This window comes from Phaenicophaeus curvirostris, unplaced genomic scaffold (genome assembly GCF_032191515.1).
Source record: "Phaenicophaeus curvirostris isolate KB17595 unplaced genomic scaffold, BPBGC_Pcur_1.0 scaffold_59, whole genome shotgun sequence".
Classification (NCBI taxonomy): Eukaryota; Metazoa; Chordata; class Aves; order Cuculiformes; family Cuculidae; genus Phaenicophaeus; species Phaenicophaeus curvirostris.
Window position 1 is genome coordinate 65490 of NW_027206681.1, and position 21101 is coordinate 86590.

General features: G+C 64.2%; 1 protein-coding gene across 1 annotated transcript in view; it reads left to right on the forward strand.

Moving 5' to 3' along the window:
* The first annotated feature begins 47 nt into the window (after positions 1 to 47).
* The window catches only part of INPPL1 (inositol polyphosphate phosphatase like 1), a 42972-nt gene continuing 21918 nt past the window's right edge, over positions 48 to 21101 (forward strand). Inside the window, 12 exon segments of the mRNA XM_069881642.1 lie at positions 48 to 211; positions 2236 to 2299; positions 3034 to 3178; positions 3280 to 3382; positions 6808 to 6945; positions 7033 to 7123; positions 9830 to 9910; positions 10896 to 10994; positions 11810 to 11960; positions 16674 to 16780; positions 18628 to 18730; positions 18810 to 19006. Of these exon segments, the coding sequence (XP_069737743.1) occupies positions 66 to 211; positions 2236 to 2299; positions 3034 to 3178; positions 3280 to 3382; positions 6808 to 6945; positions 7033 to 7123; positions 9830 to 9910; positions 10896 to 10994; positions 11810 to 11960; positions 16674 to 16780; positions 18628 to 18730; positions 18810 to 19006 (1425 nt within the window). The 5' untranslated portion in view covers positions 48 to 65.

Sequence of the window (21101 nt, forward strand, 5' to 3'; positions counted from 1 at the left end):
TCCCATTGGCTCCCCGAGGCTCTAGCCCCGCCCCCCGTCGCCATTGGCCGTGCGGGGCCGGGGCCATGGCGGGCCCCCCGGCGCCCCCCTGGTACCACCGGGACCTGAGCCGCGCGGCCGCCGAGGAGCAGCTGGCGAGGGCCGGCCGGGACGGCAGCTTCCTCGTCAGGGACAGCGAGAGCGTCAGCGGCGCCTACGCCCTCTGCCTCCTGTCAGCGGGACTGGGAGCGCTGGGAGGGGACTGGGAGCGCTGGGAGGGGGACTGGGGGGGGACTGGGGGCACTGGGAGGGGGACTGGGAGCGCTGGGAGGGGGACTGGGGGGCACTGGGAGCGCTGGGAGGGGCACTGGGAGCGCTGGGAGGGGGACTGGGGGCACTGGGAGCGGTGGGAGGGGGACTGGGGGGCACTGGGAGCGGTGGGAGCGGTGGGAGGGGGACTGGGGGGCACTGGGGGCACTGGGAGGGGGACTGGGGGGACTGGGAGCGGTGGGAGGGGGATTATGGGGGGCTGGGAGCGCTGGGAGGGGGACTGGGAGGGCTGGGAGGGGGACTGGGAGCGCTGGGAGGGGGACTGGGGGGGACTGGGAGCGCTGGGAGGGGCACTGGGAGCGGTGGGAGGGGGACTGGGGGGGACTGGGAGGGCTGGGAGGGGGAGTGGGAGCGCTGGGAGGGGGACTGGGGGGGACTGGGAGCAATGGGAGGGGGACTGGGAGTGCTGGGAGGGGGATTATGGGGGGCTGGGGGCGCTGGGAGGGGGACTGGGGGGGACTGGGAGCAATGGGAGGGCACTGGGACCCCCAAACTGCGAGCCACAAACTGGGAGCCGCAAACTGGGAGCCACTAACTGGGAGCTACTGGGGGACGCTGGGAGCTGCACGCTAGGAGGAACTGGGAGGCAGTGGGAGCTGTAAACTGGGAGCAAGTTGGGGACACTGGGAGCTACTGGGAGCCGCAAACTGGAAGCAACTAGGGGCACTGGGAGCTGCAAACTGGGAGCTACTGGGAAACACTGGGAGCTGCAAACTAGGAGACACTGGGAGCCGCAGCCTGGGAGCTACTGGAGGGCACTGGGAGCCGCAAACTGGGAGCCGCACACTGGGTGCTACTGGGAGCCACAAACTGGGAGCTACTGGGAGGCACTGGGAGACATTGGCAGTTCCAAACTGGGAGGAACTGGAGGGTACTGGGAACCACAAACTGGGAGCCGCAAACTGGGAGCTACTGGGGGACACTGGGAGCCGCAAACTGGGGGGCACTGGTAGACACTGGAAGCCTCAAACTGGGAGCCACAAACTGGGAGGCACTGGGAGCAGCAAACTGGGAGCTACTGGGGGGCACTGGGAGCTGCACACTGGGAGCAACTGGGAGCTGCAAACTGGGAGCAAGTAGGGGCCACTGGGAGCCGCAAACTGGGAGCCACTAGGGGCCACTGGGAGCTGCAAACTGGGAGCTGCAGACTGGGAGCTACTGGGAGCTGCAAACTGGGAGCCACTAGGGGACACTGGGAGCTGCAGACTGGGAGCTACTGGGAGCCGCAAACTGGGAGCTACTGGGAGACACAAACTGGGAGCCACTGGGAGCTGCAAACTGGGAGCCACTAGGGGACACTGGGAGCAGCAAACTGGGAGCTACTGGGAGACACAAACTGGGAGCCACTGGGAGACACAAACTGGGAGCCACTGGGAGCTGCAAACTGGGAGCCACTAGGGGACACTGGGAGCAGCAAACTGGGAGCTACTGGGAGACACAAACTGGGAGCTACTGGGAGGCAGTGGGAGCCGCAAACTGGGAGCCACTAGGGGACACTGGGAGCCGCAAACTGGGAGCTACTGGGAGCCGCAAACTGGGAGCTACTGGGAGACACAAACTGGGAGCTACTGGGAGCTGCAAACTGGGAGCTACTGGGAGCTGCAAACTGGGAGCTACTGGGAGACAGTGGGAGCCGCAAACTGGGAGCCACTAGGGGACACTGGGAGCAGCAAACTGGGAGCTACTGGGAGCTACTAGGGATCACTGGGAGCTGCAGACTGGGAGCTACTGGGGGCTACTGGGAGCCACAGACTGGGTGTCACTGGGAGCCACAAACTGGGAGCAACTAGGGGGCACTGGGAGCTACTGGGAGCCGCAGACTGGGGGCTACTGGGAACCGCAAACTGGGAGCCACTAGGGGGCACTGGGAGCCGCAGACTGGGAGCTACTGGGAGCTACTGGGGGTCACTGTCCCCTCCCCCGCAGGTTCCAGAAGCACGTCCACACCTACCGCATCCTCCCCGACGGCGACGACTGCCTCGCCGTGCAGGTGACCCCCCCGAGGCCACCAGGGTCACCCCCCGGCGTCCCCGTCACCCCCCAGGCCTTGGGGCCCCCCTTGGGGACCAGGGGACCCCCCCGAGGCCACCAATGTCCCCCCAGGTGGCTCCATCCATCAATCTCTCCCTGTTCTTTGGGTTCCTCCATGGGGACCAGGTGACCCCCCAAGGCCACCAGTGTCCCCCCAGGTGGCTCCATCCATCAATCTCTCCATGTTCTTTGGGTTCCTCCATGGGGACCAGGTGCCCCCCGTGGCTGACAATGTCCCCGTGTCCCCTGTTGGATCGAGTCCCTCCTTGGGGTCCAGGTGACCCCCCAAGGCCACCAGTGTCCCCCCAAGTGGCTCCATCTATCAATCTCTCCATGTTCTTTGGGTTCCTCCATGGGGACCAGGTGACCCCATGGCTGACGATGTCCCCGTGTCCCCTCATGGGTCGAGTCCCTCCATGGGGACCAGGTGACCCCCCAAGGCCACCGAGGTGATGTCCCTGTGTCCCCTCATGGGTCGAGTCCCTCCATGGGGACCAGGTGACCCCCCCAAGGCCACCAGTGTCCCCCTAGGTGTCTCCATCCATCAATCTCTCCGTGTTCTTTGGGTTCCTCCATGGGGACCAGGTGACCCCATGGCTGACGATGTCCCCGTGTCCCCTCACGTGTTGAGTCCCTCCATGGGGTCCGTGTGCCCCCCGAGGCCACCGAGGTGACGTCCCCGTGTCCCCGCAGACGTCGCAGGGGGTGCAGGTGAAGCGCTTCAAGACGTTGAGCGAGCTCATCGCCCTCTACCTGCAGCCCAACCAGGGCCTGGTGTGCACCTTGCTCTTCCCGGTGGAGCGCGACCGCGACGGCCCCGATGACCGCGACTACTCGGGTACGACGCGGTGGCCCTGGGGACCTCGTCCCCGCGGGGCTGTCCCCCCTTCCACCCCCCCTCCCATCCTCCTCCTCCTCCTGTCTCCCCCCCGGGCGCAGATGGAGAGGATGAGAAGCCACCTCTGCCACCACGCTGCGGCTCCACCGGGGGCCTCGGAGGCGCCGCGGGGACACCGGGCAGCGCCGAGGGGACAACGGAGAGGTGAGGGGGGGATCTCGGCACGTGGGACGGGCCTCAGAGTCCCCTCGTCTGGACTGGGCCCCTCGTTCCTCTCCATCCCCATCGTTCCCATCCTCTCCATCCCCCTCGTTCCCATCGTTCCCATCATCTCCATCCTCTCCATCCCCATCGTTCCCGTCATCTCCATCCCCCTCGTTCCCGTCATCTCCATCCCCCTCGTTCCCATCATCTCCATCCTCTCCATCCCCATCGTTCCCATCCTCTCCATCCCCATCGTTCCCATCCTCTCCATCCCCATCGTTCCCGTCATCTCCATCCTCTCCATCCCCATCGTTCCCATCATCTCCATTCTCTCCATCCCCATCGTTCCCATCCTCTCCATCCCCATCGTTCCCATCCTCTCCATCCCCATCGTTCCCATCCTCTCCATCCCCATCGTTCCCATCATCTCCATCCCCCTCGTTCCCATCATCTCCATCCTCTCCATCCCCATCGTTCCCATCATCTCCATCCTCTCCATCCCCCTCGTTCCCATCATCTCCATCCTCTCCATCCCCATCGTTCCCATCCTCTCCATCCCCCTCGTTCCCATCATCTCCATCCTCTCCATCCCCATCGTTCCCATCCTCTCCATCCCCATCGTTCCCATCATCTCCATCCCCATCGTTCCCATCCTCTCCATCCCCCTCGTTCCCATCATCTCCATCCTCTCCATCCCCATCGTTCCCATCATCTCCATCCTCTCCATCCCCCTCGTTCCCATCATCTCCATCCTCTCCATCCCCATCGTTCCCATCCTCTCCATCCCCCTCGTTCCCATCATCTCCATCCTCTCCATCCCCATCGTTCCCATCCTCTCCATCCCCCTCGTTCCCATCATCTCCATCCTCTCCATCCCCATCGTTCCCATCCTCTCCATCCCCATCGTTCCCATCATCTCCATCCTCTCCATCCCCATCGTTCCCATCCTCTCCATCCCCATCGTTCCCATCATCTCCATCCTCTCCATCCCCATCGTTCCCATCCTCTCCATCCCCCTCGTTCCCATCATCTCCATCCTCTCCATCCCCATCGTTCCCATCCTCTCCATCCCCATCGTTCCCATCATCTCCATCCTCTCCATCCCCCTCGTTCCCATCATCTCCATCCTCTCCATCCCCATCGTTCCCATCCTCTCCATCCCCATCGTTCCCATCCTCTCCATCCCCATTGTTCCCATCATCTCCATCCTCTCCATCCCCATCGTTTCCATCATCTCCATCCTCTCCATCCCCATTGTTCCCATCATCTCCATCCTCTCCATCCCCATCGTTTCCATCATCTCCATCCTCTCCATCCCCATCGTTCCCATCATCTCCATCCTCTCCATCCCCATCGTTCCCATCCTCTCCATCCCCACCGTTCCCATCATCTCCATCTCCTCCATCCCCACCATCCTGTCCACCCTCGTCATCCGTGTCCTTTCCCTCCTCTCCAATCCTTTGCTTCTCATCTCCAACATCCCCAGCCGTCCCACCCATGTCCCTCCGTCCCCACCATCTCCATCCTCACCATCTGTGCCACCTCCGTGATCTCTGTCCCTGCCACCCCCATCGTCACCTGGAGGGGTTTGAGCGCCGGGTGGACGAGGTGCTGAGGGACGTGGGTTAGGGATTGATGGGAACGGTTGGACTCCATGATCCGGTGGGTCCTTTCCAACGTGGTCATTCTATGATCATTCTCATCATCATCTTCTGCATCCTCTCTTTCTCTTCGTTTTCTTCTTCTCCATCCCCACCATCTTCTCTATCCTTTCCGTTCCGTCTCCTCCGTCCTGTCTCCCATCATCTTTTCTGTCTCCAATCTTCTCTGTTCCCTCCATCCCCTCTGTCCTCCATCCCCTCCATCCCATCTCCCATCATCTTCTGTGTCTCCAATCCTCTTCATCCTCTCCATCTACGTCCTCTCTGTCTCCAATCTTCTTCATTCTCTCCCTCTCCATCCTTTTCATTGTCTCCATCCTCATCTTCTCTGTCCCCTCCATCCCCTCCGTCCTCCATCCCCTCCATCCCATTTCCCATCGTCTTCTCTCCATCCATCCTCCGTCCCCTCTGTCCTCCATCCTCCATCCCCTCCATCCCATCTCCCATCGTCTTCTCTGTTCCGTCCCCCTCGTCCCCCTCATCCCCTCACTTTCCATCTCCGTCTCCTCCGTCTCCTCCATCCTCTGTCCCCATCGTCCCCATGCTCTCCACGCTCTCCATCTCTGTCCCCTCTGTCTCCTCCATCCCCATCGTCCCCATTGTCCCCATGGTCTCCACGCTCTCCATCTCCATCCCCTCCGTCTCCTCCATCCTGTCCCCATTGTCCCCATCGTCCCCATGCTCTCCATGCTCTCCATCTCCGTCTCCATGCTCTCCATGCTCTCCATCTCCGTCTCCATGCTCTCCATGCTCTCCATCTCCCTCTCCATGCTCTCCATGCTCTCCATCTCCGTCTCCATGCTCTCCATGCTCTCCATGCTCTCCATGCTCTCCATCTCTGTCTCCATGCTCTCCATCTCGCTCTCCATGCTCTCCATGCTCTCCATCTCCCTCTCCATGCTCTCCATTTCCATCTCCATGCTCTCCATCTCCGTCTCCATGCTCTCCATGCTCTCCATCTCCGTCTCCATGCTCTCCATGCTCTCCATCTCCCTCTCCATGCTCTCCATCTCCCTCTCCATGCTCTCCATGCTCTCCATCTCCCTCTCCATGCTCTCCATCTCCGTCTCCATGCTCTCCATGCTCTCCATCTCCGTCTCCATGCTCTCCATGCTCTCCATCTCCCTCTCCATGCTCTCCATCTCCGTCTCCATGCTCTCCATGCTCTCCATCTCTGTCTCCATGCTCTCCATCTCCCTCTCCATGCTCTCCATGCTCTCCATCTCCGTCTCCATGCTCTCCATCTCCGTCTCCATGCTCTCCGTCTCCATGCTCTCCATGCTCTCCATGCTCTCCATGGTCTCCATGCTCTCCATGGTCTCCATGCTCTCTATGGTCTCCATGCTCTCCATCTCCCTCTCCATGCTCTCCATCTCTGTCTCCATGCTCTCCATCTCTGTCTCCATGCTCTCCATCTCGCTCTCCATGCTCTCCATGCTCTCCATGTTCTCCATCTCCGTCTCCATGCTCTCCATGCTCTCCATCTCCCTCTCCATGCTCTCCATCTCCATCCCCATCGTCTCCATGCTCTCCACGCTCTCCATCTCCGTCTCCATGCTCTCCATCTCCGTCTCCACGCTCTCCATGCTCTCCATCTCCCTCTCCATGCTCTCCATCTCCCTCTCCATGCTCTCCATCTCCGTCTCCATGCTCTCCATGCTCTCCATGCTCTCCATCTCCGTCTCCATGCTCTCCACGCTCTCCATCTCTGTCCCCTCCATCCCCACGTCCCTCTCGGCGGTGTCGGTGTCGTTGTCCCCTCAGCCGGGAGGCCGTCCCGTCGCTGTCCCTCGAGTACCTGCGCGGTGGCTACTCCCAGGACCTGGAGGCCGTGCGAGGTGGTTCCACCAGCCTCCCCCACCTCCACCGCACCCTGCTGGCCTCCTGCCAGCGGCTGCACAGGTGGGTGCCGGCGGGGGGGACGGACAGACGGACGCGGGGACGGACGCGGGGACGGCCAGACGGACGCTGAGCCGCCTCCGTCCCCAGCGAGGTGGACGGCGTCCTGGCCGGGCTCGAGGTCCTCTCCAAGGTCTTCGACCAGCACGGCTCCAGCCTGGTCTCCAAGCTCCTGCAGCAGGTGGGGGCGGGGGGGGGCCCAGTCCCAGTTTGGGGGGGGGCCCAGTCCCAGTTTGGGGAGCCCTTGTCACTAGGGACAGTCCCAGTCCTAGTTTGGGGGGGTCCCAGTCCCAGTTTGGGGGCTCCCATCCCAGTTTGGAGAGGTCCTTGTCACTGGGGACAGTCCCAGTCCCAGTTTGGGGGGGCCCAGTCCCAGTTTGGGGGGGTCTCAGTCCCAGTTTGGGGGGCCCTTGTCACTAGGGACAGTCCCAGTCCCAGTTTGCGGGTTCACAGTCCCAGTTTGGGGGTTTGCAGTCCCAGTTTGGGGGCTCCCATCCCAGTTTGGGGAGGTCCTTGTCCCTGGGGACAGTCCCAGTCCCAGTTTGGGGGGGCCCAGTCCCAGTTTGGGGAGCCCTTGTCACTGGGGACAGTCCCAGTCCCAGTTTGGGGGGGCCCAGTCCCAGTTTGGGGGGGCCCAGTCCCAGTTTGGGGAGCCCTTGTCACTAGGGACAGTCCCAGTCCCAGTTTGCGGGTTCACAGTCCCAGTTTGGGGGTTTGCAGTCCCAGTTTGGGGGCTCCCATCCCAGTTTGGGGAGGTCCTTGTCCCTGGGGACAGTCCCAGTCCCAGTTTGGGGGGGCCCAGTCCCAGTTTGGGGAGCCCTTGTCACTAGGGACAGTCCCAGTCCCAGTTTGAGGGGGCCCAGTCCCAGTTTGGGGGGGCCCAGTCCCAGTTTGGGGGGATCCTTGTCACTGGGGACAGTCCCAGTCCCAGTTTGAGGGGTCCCAGTCCAGTTTGGGGGGGTGCCCAGTCCCAGTTTGGGGGCTCCCATCCCAGTTTGGAGAGGTCCTTGTCACTGGGGACAGTCCCAGTCCCAGTTTGGGGGGGCCCAGTCCCAGTTTGGGGGGGTCTCAGTCCCAGTTTGGGGGGGGTCCCAGTCCCAGTTTGGGGGAGCCCTTGTCACTAGGGACAGTCCCAGTCCTAGTTTGGGGGGGTCCCAGTCCCAGTTTGGGGGCTCCCATCCCAGTTTGGAGAGGTCCTTGTCACTGGGGACAGTCCCAGTCCCAGTTTGGGGGGGCCCAGTCCCAGTTTGGGGGGGTCTCAGTCCCAGTTTGGGGGGCCCTTGTCACTAGGGACAGTCCCAGTCCCAGTTTGCGGGTTCACAGTCCCAGTTTGGGGGTTTGCAGTCCCAGTTTGGGGGCTCCCATCCCAGTTTGGGGAGGTCCTTGTCCCTGGGGACAGTCCCAGTCCAAGTTTGGGGGGGCCCAGTCCCAGTTTGGGGGGGTCCCAGTCCCAGTTTGGGGGCTCCCATCCCAGTTTGGGGAGGTCCTTGTCACTAGGGACAGTCCCAGTCCCAGTTTGAGGGGGCCCAGTCCCGTTTGGGGGGGTCCCAGTCCCAGTTTGGGGGCTCCCATCCCAGTTTGGGGAGGTCCTTGTCACTGGGAACAGTCCCAGTCCCAGTTTGGGGGGGTCTCAGTCCCAGTTTGGGGGGGTCCCAGTCCCAGTTTGGGGGAGCCCTTGTCACTAGGGACAGTCCCAGTCCTAGTTTGGGGGGGTCCCAGTCCCAGTTTGGGGGCTCCCATCCCAGTTTGGAGAGGTCCTTGTCACTGGGGACAGTCCCAGTCCCAGTTTGGGGGGGCCCAGTCCCAGTTTGGGGGGGTCTCAGTCCCAGTTTGGGGGGCCCTTGTCACTAGGGACAGTCCCAGTCCCAGTTTGCGGGTTCATAGTCCCAGTTTGGGGGTTTGCAGTCCCAGTTTGGGGGCTCCCATCCCAGTTTGGGGAGGTCCTTGTCACTGGGAACAGTCCCAGTCCCAGTTTGGGGGGGCCCAGTCCCAGTTTGGGGGGGCCCTTGTCACTAGGGACAGTCCCAGTCCCAGTTTGGGGGTTTGCAGTCCCAGTTTGGGGGCTCCCATCCCAGTTTGGGGGGATCCTTGTCACTAGGGACAGTCCCAGTCCCAGTTTGAGGGGTCCCAGTCCAGTTTTGGGGGGGTGCCCAGTCCCAGTTTGGGGGCTCCCATCCCAGTTTGGGGAGGTCCTTGTCACTGGGAACAGTCCCAGTCCCAGTTTGGGGGGGCCCAGTCCCAGTTTGGGGGGGCCCAGTCCCAGTTTGGGGGGGGGCCCAGTCCCAGTTTGGGGGAGCCCTTGTCACTAGGGACAGTCCCAGTCCCAGTTTGGGGGGGCCCAGTCCCAGTTTGGGGGGGGGCCCAGTCCCAGTTTGGGGGAGCCCTTGTCACTAGGGACAGTCCCAGTCCCAGTTTGAGGGGGCCCAGTCCCAGTTTGAGGGGGCCCAGTCCTAGTTTGGGGGGGTCCCAGTCCCAGTTTGAGGGGGCCCAGTCCCAGTTTGGGGGGGGGCCCAGTCCCAGTTTGGGGGGATCCTTGTCACTGGGGACAGTCCCAGTCCCAGTTTGAGGGGGCCCAGTCCAGTTTGGGGGGGTCCCAGTCCCAGTTTGGGGGCTCCCATCCCAGTTTGGGGAGGTCCTTGTCACTGGGAAGGGTCCCAGTCCCAGTTTGGGGGTGTCCCTGTTCTCCCAGTTTGGGGGTCCCTGTTCTCCCAGTTTGGGGCTCCTCCCATCCTAGTTTGGGGGTCCCTGTAATCCCACTTTGGGGCTCCTCCAGTCCCAGTTTGGGGGTCCCTGTTCTCCCAGTTTGGGGGGGTCCCTGTTCTCCCAGTGTGGGGGTGCCGGGTCCCAGTGTGGGGGTCCCCTGGTCCCAGTTTGGGGTGTGTGGCAGGCGCCGGGGGAGCCGGAGCTGCAGCGCCTGGGGCTGAAGCTGACGCTGCTCAGGGACCTGCTGGGGGGGCTCGAGAAAAAGGTGGGGGGGCAAAAAGGGGGGGCAAAGGGGTCCTGGGGGGGGAAAAGGGGGGTAAAAGGGGTCCTGGGGTGGAAATGGAGGGTAAAAGGGGTCCTGGGGGGGGGAAAGGGGGGGTAAAAGGGGTCCTGGGGGGGGAAAAGGGGTCCTGGGGGGGGGAAAGGGGGGTAAAAGGGGTCCTGGGGGGGTAAAAAGGGTCCTGGGGCAGGGAAAGGGGGGTAAAAGGGGTCCGGGGGGGGTAAAAGGGGTCCTGGGGTGGGGAAAGGGGGGGTAAAAGGGGTCCTGGGGGGGGAAAAGGGGTCCTGGGGGGGAAAGGGGGTTAAAAGGGATCCCGGGAGGGTAAAAGGGGTGCTGGGGGGAAAGGGGGGGTAAAAGGGGTCCTGGGGGGGGAAAAGGGGTCCTGGGGGGGAAAGGGGGTTAAAAGGGATCCCGGGAGGGTAAAAGGGGTGCTGGGGGGGAAAGGGGGGGTAAAAGGGGTCCTGATGGGGGGAAAAGGGGTCCTGGGGGGCAAAAAGGGGGGGTAAAAGGGGTCCAGGCGGGGTAAAAGGGGTCCGGAGGGGGAAAGGGGGGGTAAAAGGGGTCCTGGGGGGGGAAAAGGGGTCCTGGGGGGGAAAGGGGGGGTAAAAGGGGTCCTGGGCGGGGGAAGGGGGGGTAAAATGGGTCCGGGGGGGGGAAAGGGGGGGTAAAAGGGATCCTGGTGGGGGAAAAGGGGGGTAAAAGGGGTCCTGGGGGGCAAAAAGGGGGGGTAAAGGGGGTCCTGGGGGGCTAAAAGGGGTCCTGATGGGGGAAAAGGGGGGGTAAAGGGGGGGAAAAGGGGTCCTGGTGGGGGAAAAGGGGGGGGAAAAGGGGTCCTGGAGGGGGGAAAAGGGGGGTAAAAGGGGTCCGGGGGGGGTAAAAGGGGTCCTGGGGTGGGGGGAAGGGGGGTCCTTGGGGGGGTCAGTTTTGCGGGGGGGTCACTGTATGGTCCTTCCCCCCCCCCCCCCCCAAGGCGCTGCGGGCCCTGCAGGAGCTGAGCTCGGGGACCCCCCCCGCGTCCCCCCCGCCCCGAACCCCCAAAGCCAAGAGCCTCCCCGTCCAGAGCTTCGAGGTGAGACGCACTGGGAGCACTGGGAGAACTGGGAGACTGGGGGGGGATACTGGGGATACTGGGATTGAGGAGCTGGGGGGATGGATACTGGGGGGCTGGGAGGATGGATACTGGGGCTACTGGGGGAGCTGGGGGTTGGATACTGGGGCTACTGGGGGAGCTGGGGGTTGGATACTGGGGCTACTGGGGGAGCTGGGGGTTGGATACTGGGGCTACTGGGGGAGCTGGGGGTTGGATACTGGGGCTACTGGGGGAGCTGGGGGTTGGATACTGGGGCTACTGGGGGAGCTGGGGGTTGGATACTGGGGCTACTGGGGGAGCTGGGGGTTGGATACTGGGGCTACTGGGGGAGCTGGGGGTTGGATACTGGGGCTACTGGGGGAGCTGGGGGTTGGATACTGGGGCTACTGGGGGAGCTGGGGGTTGGATACTGGGGCTACTGGGGGAGCTGGGGGTTGGATACTGGGGCTACTGGGGAGCTGGGGTTGGATACTGGGGCTACTGGGGGGCTGGGAGGATGGATACTGGGGATACTGGGGGAGCTGGGGGTTGGATACTGGGGCTACTGGGGAGCTGGGGGTTGGATACTGGGGTTACTGGGAGAGCTGGGGGTTGGATACTGGGGTTACTGGGGGAGCTGGGGGTTGGATACTGGGGTTACTGGGGGAGCTGGGGGTTGGATACTGGGGCTACTGGGGGAGCTGGGGGTTGGATACTGGGGCTACTGGGGGAGCTGGGGGGATGGATGCTGGGGCTACTGGGGGCTCTGGTGGGCTGGCTACTGGGTTTACTGGTTTCTGGGGGTGCCCCCCCAGGTGAGGGCGGACGCGGCGCTGGGGGAACTGGCCAAGCTGGGGAAGGGGCAGAAGCAGACGCTGAGCGTGGACGTGGAGGGGGGGCGGCTGGTGCTGCTGCGGCGCCAGCGCGAGGGCCACGAGGACTGGAGCTGCTTCCCGCACCACCGCAGTGAGAACTGGGGGGGCTGCGGGGGGTGCGGGGGGCTGCGGGCTCCTGGGGGTTAGAGGGGGCTCATAGAGGGGTTTGGGGGCCTCCAAGAGGGGTTTTGGGGGGCTGGGGGCTCCTAGGTTGGTTCGAGGGGGCTCCAAGAGGGGTTTTGGGGGCTGAATCTCTCTAGGGTGGTTAGAAGGGGCTCTAAGAGGGGTTTCGGGGGCTCCAAGAGGGGTTTTGGGGGGCTGGGGGCTCCTAGGATGGTTAGAGGGGGCTCCAAGAGGGGTTTTGGGGGGCTCCTAGAGGGGTTTTGGGGGCTGGGGGCTCCTAGGGTGGTTAGAAGGGGCTCCAAGAGGGGTTTGGGGGACTCAGAGAGGGGTTTTGGGGGCTGGGGGCTGCTAGGTTGGTTAGAGGGGGCTCTAAGAGGGGTTTTGGGGGACTCCAAGAGGGGTTTTGGGGGGCTGGGGGCTGCTAGGTTGGTTAGAGGGGGCTCTAAGAGGGGTTTTGGGGGGCTCCAAGAGGGGTTTTGGGGGCTGAGGGCTCCTAGGGTGGTTCGAGGGGGCTCCAAGAGGGGTTTTGGGGGCTGAATCTCTCTAGGGTGGTTAGAAGGGGCTCTAAGAGGGGTTTTGGGGGGCTCCAAGAGGGGTTTTGGGGGCTGGGGCTCCTAGGATGGTTAGAGGGGGCTCCAAGAGGGGTTTTGGGGGCTCCTAGAGGGGTTTTGGGGGGCTGGGGGCTCCTAGGATGGTTAGAGGGGGCTCCAAGAGGGGTTTGGGGGACTCAGAGAGGGGTTTTGGGGGGCTGGGGGCTGCTAGGTTGGTTAGAGAGGGCTCTAAGAGGGGTTTTGGGGGCTCCAAGAGGGGTTTTGGGGGGCTGAGGGCTCCTAGGGTGGTTCGAGGGGGCTCCTAGAGGGGTTTTGGGGGGCTCCTAGAGGGGTTTTGGGGGGCTGGGGGCTCCTAGGGTGGTTCGAGGGGGCTCCTAGAGGGGTTTTGGGGGACTCCAAGAGGGGTTTTGGGGGGCTGGGGACTCCTAGGTTGGTTCGAGGGGGCTCCAAGAGGGGTTTTGGGGGCTGAATCCCTCTAGGGTGGTTAGAAGGGGCTCTGAGAGGGGTTTTGGGGGGCTCCAAGAGGGGTTTTGGGGGGCTGGGAGCTCCTAGGGGGGTTAGAGGAGGCTCAAGAGGGGTTTTGGGGGGCTGGGGGCTCCTAGGTTGGTTCGAGGGGGCTCCTAGAGGGATTTTGGGGGACTCCAAGAGGGGTTTTGGGGGGCTGAGGGCTCCTAGGGTGGTTAGAGGGGGCTCCTAGAGGGGTTTCGGGGGACTCCAAGAGGGGTTTTGGGGGACTGAGGGCTCCTGGAGGGGTTGGGGGGGCTCCAAGAGGGGCTTTGGGGGCGGGTTTTGGGGGCTGAGAGCTCCTAGGGGGGTTTGGGGGGGTTCATAAAGGGGTTTGGGGGGTGGCTGTGGAGGGGTTTGGGGGGCTGGGGGCTCCTAGAGGGGTTGGGGGGGCTCAAAGAGGGGTTTGGGGGGGGCTGAGGGGGGTTTTGGGGTGGCTGGGGGCTCCTAGGGAGGTTTGGGGGGGGGGGCTCCAAGAGGGGTTTGGGGGGGCTGAATCCCTCCAGGGTGGTTGGAAGGGGCTCCAAGAGGGGTTTGGGGGGGCTGGGGGCTCCTAGGGGTCTTTTGGGGGGGTTGAGGGGGATTTTGGGGGGGGTGAACACCTCTAGGGTGGTTAGAGGGGCCTCAAAGAAGGGGTTTAGGGGGGCTCGAAGAGGGATTTGGGGGGGCTGGGGGCTCCTGGAGAGAGTTAGGGGGGCTGAAGGCTCCTCGGGGAATTGGGGGGTGGCTCCAAGAGGGGTTCTGGGGGGCCGTGGGCTCCTAGGAGTCTTTTTGAGGGGCTCAAAGAGGGGTTTTGGGGGGGCTGAGGGGGGTTTGGGGGTCTGGTGGTTCCTGAGGGGGTCTGGGGGGGGCTCGAAGAGGGGCTTTGGGGGGCTGGGGGCTCCTAGCTTGGTTAGAGGGGGCTCCAAGAGGGTTTTGGGGAGCTCCAAGAGGGGTTTTTGGGGGCTGGGGGCTCCTAGGGTGGTCAGAGGGGGCTCCTAGAGGGGTTTTGGGGGGCTCCGAGAGGGCTTTTGGGGGGGCTCCAAGAGGGGTTTTGGGGGCTGGGGGCTCCTAGGGTGGTCAGAGGGGGCTCCTAGAGGGGTTTTGGGGGGCTCCGAGAGGGCTTTTGGGGGGCTCCAAGAGGGGTTTTGGGGGGCTGGGGGCTCCTAGGGGGGTTTGGGGGGGCCCTATCCCATTGTGCCCCTCCTAATGTCCCCCTCCCAGTGCCCCCAGCCCCCCCAGTCCCCCTCCCAGTGCCCCCAGCCCCCCCAGTCCCCCTCCCAGTACCCCCAGCCCCCCCAGTCCCCCTCCCAGTGCCCCCAGCCCCCCCAGTCCCCCTCCCAGTGCCCCCAGCCCCCCCAGTGTGCCCCCAGCCCCCCCAGTCCCCCTCCCAGTACCCCCAGCCCCCCCAGTCCCCCTCCCAGTGCCCCCAGCCCCCCCAGTCCCCCTCCCAGTGCCCCAGCCCCCCCAGTCCCCCTCCCATGCCCCCAGCCCCCCCAGTTCCCCCTCCCAGTGCCCCAGCCCCCCCCAGTTCCCCCCTCCCAGTGCCCCCAGCCCCCCCAGTTCCCCTCCCAGTGCCCCCAGCCCCCCCAGTCCCCCTCCCAGTTCCCCCAGCCCCCCCAGTCCCCCTCCCCAGTGCCCCCAGCCCCCCCAGTCCCCCTCCCAGTACCCCCAGTCCCCCCAGTTCCCCCCTCCCAGTTCCCCCAGCCCCCCAGTTCCCCTCCCAGTTCCCCCAGCCCCCCCAGTTCCCCCTCCCAGTGTCCCCAGCCCCCCCAGTTCCCCCTCCCAGTACCCCCAGCCCCCCAGTGCCCCCAGCCCCCCCAGTTCCCCCTCCCAGTACCCCCAGTCCCCCCAGTTCCCCCCTCCCAGTACCCCCAGCCCCCCCAGTTCCCCCCTCCCAGTGTCCCCAGCCCCCCAGTTCCCCTCCCAGTCCCCAGCCCCCCCAGTGCCCCCAGCCCCCCCAGTTCCCCCTCCCAGTACCCCCAGTCCCCCCAGTTCCCCCCCTCCCAGTTCCCCCTCCCAGTACCCCCAGTCCCCCCAGTTCCCCCCTCCCAGTTCCCCAGCCCCCCCAGTTCCCCCCTCCCAGTGCCCCCAGCCCCCCCCAGTTCCCCCTCCCAGTTCCCCCAGCCCCCCCAGTTCCCCCCTCCCAGTGTCCCCAGCCCCCCCAGTTCCCCTCCCAGTACCCCCAGCCCCCCCATTCCCCCAGCCCCCCCAGTTCCCCCTCCCAGTACCCCCAGTCCCCCCAGTTCCCCCCTCCCAGTTCCCCCAGCCCCCCCAGTTCCCCCCTCCCAGTGCCCCCAGCCCCCCCAGTTCCCCCTCCCATTCCCCCAGCCCCCCCAGTTCCCCCCTCCCAGTTCCCCCAGCCCCCCCAGTTCCCCTCCCAGTTCCCCCAGCCCCCCCAGTTCCCCTCCCAGTACCCCCCAGCCCCCCCAGTCCCCCTCCCAGTGTCCCCAGCCCCCCCAGTTCCCCCCTCCCAGTGCCCCCAGCCCCCCCAGTTCCCCCCTCCCAGTGCCCCCAGCCCCCCCAGTTCCCCCTCCCAGTGCCCCCAGCCCCCCCAGTTCCCCTCCCAGTGCCCCCAGTCCCCCCAGTTCCCCCTCCCAGTTCCCCCAGCCCCCCCAGTTCCCCCTCCCAGTTCCCCCAGCCCCCCCAGTTCCCCCTCCCAGTGCCCCCAGCCCCCCAGTTCCCCCAGCCCCCCCAGTTCCCCCTCCCAGTGCCCCCAGCCCCCCCAGTTCCCCCCTCCCAGTGCCCCCAGTCCCCCCAGTTCCCCTCCCAGTGCCCCCAGTCCCCCCAGTTCCCCCCTCCCAGTGCCCCCAGTCCCCCCAGTCCCCCTCCCAGTGCCCCCAGTCCCCCCAGTCCCCCTCCCAGTGTCCCCAGCCCCCCCAGTTCCCCCTCCCAGTTCCCCCAGCCCCCCCAGTTCCCCTCCCAGTACCCCCAGCCCCCCCAGTCCCCCTCCCAGTGCCCCCAGTCCCCCCAGTCCCCCTCCCAGTGCCCCCAGTCCCCCCAGTCCCCCTCCCAGTGCCCCCAGCCCCCCCAGTCCCCCTCCCAGTGCCCCCAGTCCCCCCAGTCCCCCTCCCAGTGCCCCCAGTCCCCCCAGTCCCCCTCCCAGTGCCCCCAGTCCCCCCAGTCCCCCTCCCAGTGCCCCCAGCCCCCCCAGTTCCCCCTCCCAGTTCCCCCAGCCCCCCCAGTTCCCCTCCCAGTACCCCCAGCCCCCCCAGTTCCCCCTCCCAGTACCCCCAGCCCCCCCAGTTCCCCTCCCAGTACCCCCAGCCCCCCCAGTTCCCCCTCCCAGTGCCCCCAGCCCCCCCAGTCCCCCCTCCCAGTTCCCCCAGTCCCCCCAGTTCCCCCCTCCCAGTTCCCCCAGTCCCCCCAGTTCCCCCCTCCCAGTACCCCCAGCCCCCCCAGTTCCCCTCCCAGTTCCCCCAGCCCCCCCAGTTCCCCCTCCCAGTACCCCCAGCCCCCCCAGTTCCCCCTCCCAGTGCCCCCAGCCCCCCCAGTGCCCCTCCCAGTGCCCCCAGCCCCCCCAGTTCCCCCCTCCCAGTACCCCCAGCCCCCCCAGTGCCCCCAGCCCCCCCAGTTCCCCCCTCCCAGTACCCCCAGCCCCCCCAGTTCCCCCCCCAGTGCCCCCAGTGGCACCAGTTCCCCCCCAGTCCGGCAGCTGATCAAGTCCCAGCGGGTCCCCAACAAACTGGCCGTCGTCTTCGAGAAGGACAAGGACAAAACCCAACGCAAGGACTTCGTCTTCGTCAGCGCCCGCGTGGGGACCGGGGACACGGGGGGGACACTGGGGACCTGGGAGGGGACCTGGGATGGACGTTGGGGACGTGGGGGGGACGCTGGGGACCTGGGATGGACGTTGGGGACCTGGGATGGACGCTGGGGACCTAGAGTGGACGTTGGGGACCTGGGATGGACGTTGGGGACCTGGGATGGACACTGGGGACCTGGGATGGACGTTGGGGACCTGGGATGGACACTGGGGACCTGGGAGGGGACCTGGGATGGACTCTGGGGACCTGGGATGGACGCTGGGGACGTGGGAGGGGACCTGGGATGGACTCTGGGGACCTGGGATGGACGCTGGGGACGTGGGATGGATGTTGGGGACCTGGGATGGACTCTGGGGACCTAGAGTGGACGCTGGGGACCTGGGAGGGGACCTGGGATGGACTCTGGGGACCTGGGGGGGACGCTGGGGACCTGGGATGGACACTGGGGACCTAGAGTGGACGTTGGGGACCTGGGATGGACGTTGGGGACCTGGGGTGGACGGTGGGGACCTAGAGTGGACGTTGGGGACCTGGGATGGACGTTGGGGACCTGGGATGGACACTGGGGACCTGGGAGGGGACCTGGGATGGACTCTGGGGACCTGGGATGGACGCTGGGGACGTGGGACGGGACCTGGGATGGACTCTGGGGACCTGGGATGGACGCTGGGGACGTGGGATGGATGTTGGGGACCTGGGATGGACTCTGGGGACCTAGAGTGGACGCTGGGGACCTGGGAGGGGACCTGGGATGGACTCTGGGGACCTGGGGGGGACGCTGGGGACCTGGGATGGACACTGGGGACCTAGAGTGGACGTTGGGGACCTGGGATGGACGTTGGGGACCTGGGGTGGACGGTGGGGACCTAGAGTGGACGTTGGGGACCTGGGATGGACGCTGGGGACCTGGGGTGGACGCTGGGGACCTAGAGTGGACGTTGGGGACCTGGGATGGACACTGGGGACCTGGGAGGGGACCTGGGATGGACTCTGGGGACCTGGGATGGACGCTGGGGACGTGGGACGGGACCTGGGATGGACTCTGGGGACCTGGGATGGACGCTGGGGACGTGGGATGGATGTTGGGGACCTGGGATGGACTCTGGGGACCTAGAGTGGACGCTGGGGACCTGGGAGGGGACCTGGGATGGACTCTGGGGACCTGGGGGGGACGCTGGGGACCTGGGATGGACACTGGGGACCTAGAGTGGACGTTGGGGACCTGGGATGGACTCTGGGGACCTGGGGGGGACCTAGAATGGACTTTATGGACCTGGGGTGGACGTTGGGGACCTGGGGGGGACCTGGGATGGACACTGGGGACCAGGGAAGGACACTGGGGACCAGGGAAGGACTTTGGGGACCTGGGATGGACTTTGGGGACCTGGGGGGGGACCTGGGATGGACTCTGGGGACATGGGATGGACTTTGGGGATCTGGGATGGACATGGAGGACCTGGGGGGGGGACCTGGGATGGATGTTGGGGACCAGGGATGGACGTTGGGGACCTGGGAAGGACTTAGGGGACCTGGGATGGACATTGAGGACCTGGGATGGACTTTGGGGACCTGGGATGGACTTTGGGGACCTGGGAAGGACTTAGGGGACCTGGGGTGGACATTGAGGACCTGGGATGGACTTTGGGGACCTGGGAGGGGACCCGGAAAGGACTTTGAGGACCTGGGGTGGACATTGAGGACCTGGGATGGACTTTGGAGACGTGGGGGGCACTTGGGATGGACGTTGGGGACCTGGGCTGGACTGTGGGGCGCTGCGGTGGCCTTGAGGACCCCGGATGGACTTTGTGCCCCCCGCGTTGTCTTCTCCTCCTAGAAGCGCGAAGCCTTCTGCCAGCTCCTGCAGCTGATGAAGAACAAACACTCCCAGCAGGACGAGCCCGACATGATCTCCATCTTCATCGGCACCTGGAACATGGGTGAGGGAACCCTCCGGAGATGCCACCACCCTCCCCTGGGCTCCTGCCTCACCCTCCTCCTCCTCCCGTTGTCCTCCAGGCGGCGTCCCACCTCCCAAGAACGTCTCCTCCTGGTTCACCTCCAAGGGGCTGGGCAAGACGCTGGACGAGGCCACGGTCGCCATCCCCCACGACATCTACGTCTTCGGCTCCCAGGAGAACTCGCTGGGGGACAAGGAGTGGGTGGACTTCCTGCGCGCCGCCCTCAAGGACTTCTCCGACCTCGACTACCGCCCGGTACGAGGCCACGGGGGCCACCAGAGCGGGGCAGGAGCTTTGGGGGCTCCTCTCGAGATGCTTTGAGGTGGTTCTGGGTCTCTGGGGTGGAGATGGGGAGATGGTTGGTGGCCACCAGGGTCTCAGGAGCTGTAGATGCTCCATTTTTGATGGTTTGAGGTGGTTCTGGGGGGCGCGAGGAGCTCCTGGTGGAGATGGAGAGATGGTTGGTGGCCACCAGGGTTTCAGAAGCTGTAGATGCTCCATTTTTGATGGTTTGAGGTGGTTTTGGGGGCGCAAGGACCTCCTGGTGGAGATGGGGAGATGGTTGGTGTCCAGCAGGAGCTCAGAAGCTTTGGAAGCTCCTCTCGAGATGGTTTGAGGTGGTTTTGGGGGCGCAAGGACCTCCTGGTGGAGATGGGGAGATGGTTGGTGTCCAGCAGGAGCTCAGAAGCTTTGGAAGCTCCTCTCGAGATGGTTTGAGGTGGTTTTGGGGGGCGCAAGGAGCTCCTGGTGGAGATGGGGAGATGGTTGGTGTCCAGCAAGAGCTCAGAAGCTTTGGAAGCTCCTCTCGAGATGGTTTGAGGTGGTTTTGGGGGCGCGAGGAGCTCCTGGTGGAGATGGGGAGATGGTTGGTGTCCAGCAAGAGCTCAGAAGCTTTGGAAGCTCCTCTCGAGATGGTTTGAGGTGGTTCTGGGGGGCGCGAGGAGCTCCTGGTGGAGATGGGGAGATGGTTGGTGTCCAGCAAGAGCTCAGAAGCTTTGGAAGCTCCTCTCGAGATGGTTTGAGGTGGTTCTGGGGGGCGCGAGGAGCTCCTGGTGGAGATGGGGAGATGGTTGGTGTCCAGCAGGAGCTCAGAAGCTTTGGAAGCTCCTCTCGAGATGGTCTGAGGTGGTTTTGGGTCTCTGGGGTGGAGATGGGGAGATGGTTGGTGGCCACCAGGGTCTCAGAAGCTGTAGATGCTCCATTTTTGATGGTTTGAGGTGGTTTTGGGGGGCGCGAGGAGCTCCTGGTGGAGATGGGGTGATGGTTGGTGTCCTACTGGGAGCTCAGAAGCTTTGGAAGCTCCTCTCGAGATGGTTTGAGGTGGTTCTGGGGGGCGCAAGGAGCTCCTGGTGGCGTTTTTGGGGCAGTTTCGGGTGATTTGGGGTCGGTCTTGGCGGTTTTTGGTGGCTTTCGGTGGCTTTGGATGGTTCCGGGGCGTTTTTTTGGTGGTTTTGGGGCCGTTTTTGGTGGTTTTGGGAGGTTTTGGGGTGATTTGGGCCGTTTTGGGTGATTTTGGGGTGGTTTTGGGGTGGGTTTTGGTGGGTTTTCTTGGGTTTTGGTGGGTTTTTGTGGGTTTTCAGGGTGTTTTTTGCTGGGTTTTGGTGGGTTTTGCTGTTTTTAGGGCTGGTTTTGCTTTTGGGGGTCAATTTTGGGTGGGTTTTGGTGGTTTTGGGTGGTTTTAGGGCAGCTTGGGGTGTTTTTTGGTGGTTTTGGGTGGGGTTTGGTGGATTTTTTGGTGGTTTTGGGTGGGCTTGGGGCAATTTTTGGTGGCCTTGGGTGGTTTATTTGATTTTTTTTCGTGGTTTTGGGTGGTTTTGGTGGTTTTTGGTGGTTTTGGGGCAGTTTTTGGTGGCTTTGGGTGAGTTTTGGTGGATTTTTTGGTGGGTTTTTTTGTGGGCTTGGGTGGGTTTTGAATTTTTTTTGGTTTTTTTGGTGGTTTTGGGTAGATTTGGGGCAATTTTCGGTGGCTTTGGGTGGGGTTTGGTGGTTTTTTGGTGGTTTTGGTGGTTTTGAGTGGTTTTGGGGTGGTTTTTTGGTGGAATTGGGGCAGTTTAGGGTGGATTTTGGTGATTTTTGGTGGTTTTAGGGCTGGTTTGAGTAGTTTTGGGTGGGTTCGTGGCAATTTTTGGAGGCTTCAGGGAAGTTTTGGTTGTTTTTTGCTCGTTTTGGGGTGGGTTTTGGTGGTTTTCGTTGTTTTTTTGGGGGGTTTTCATTAGTTTTGGGGCAGTTTTTGATGTTTTTAGGGGGGTTTTGGTGGGTTTGGGTGTTTTGGGTTGTTTTGGGACGGCTTTGGGGTGGTTTTCGGTGTTTTTTTGTGGCTTTGGGGTCATTTGGGGGCGTTTTTTGGTGG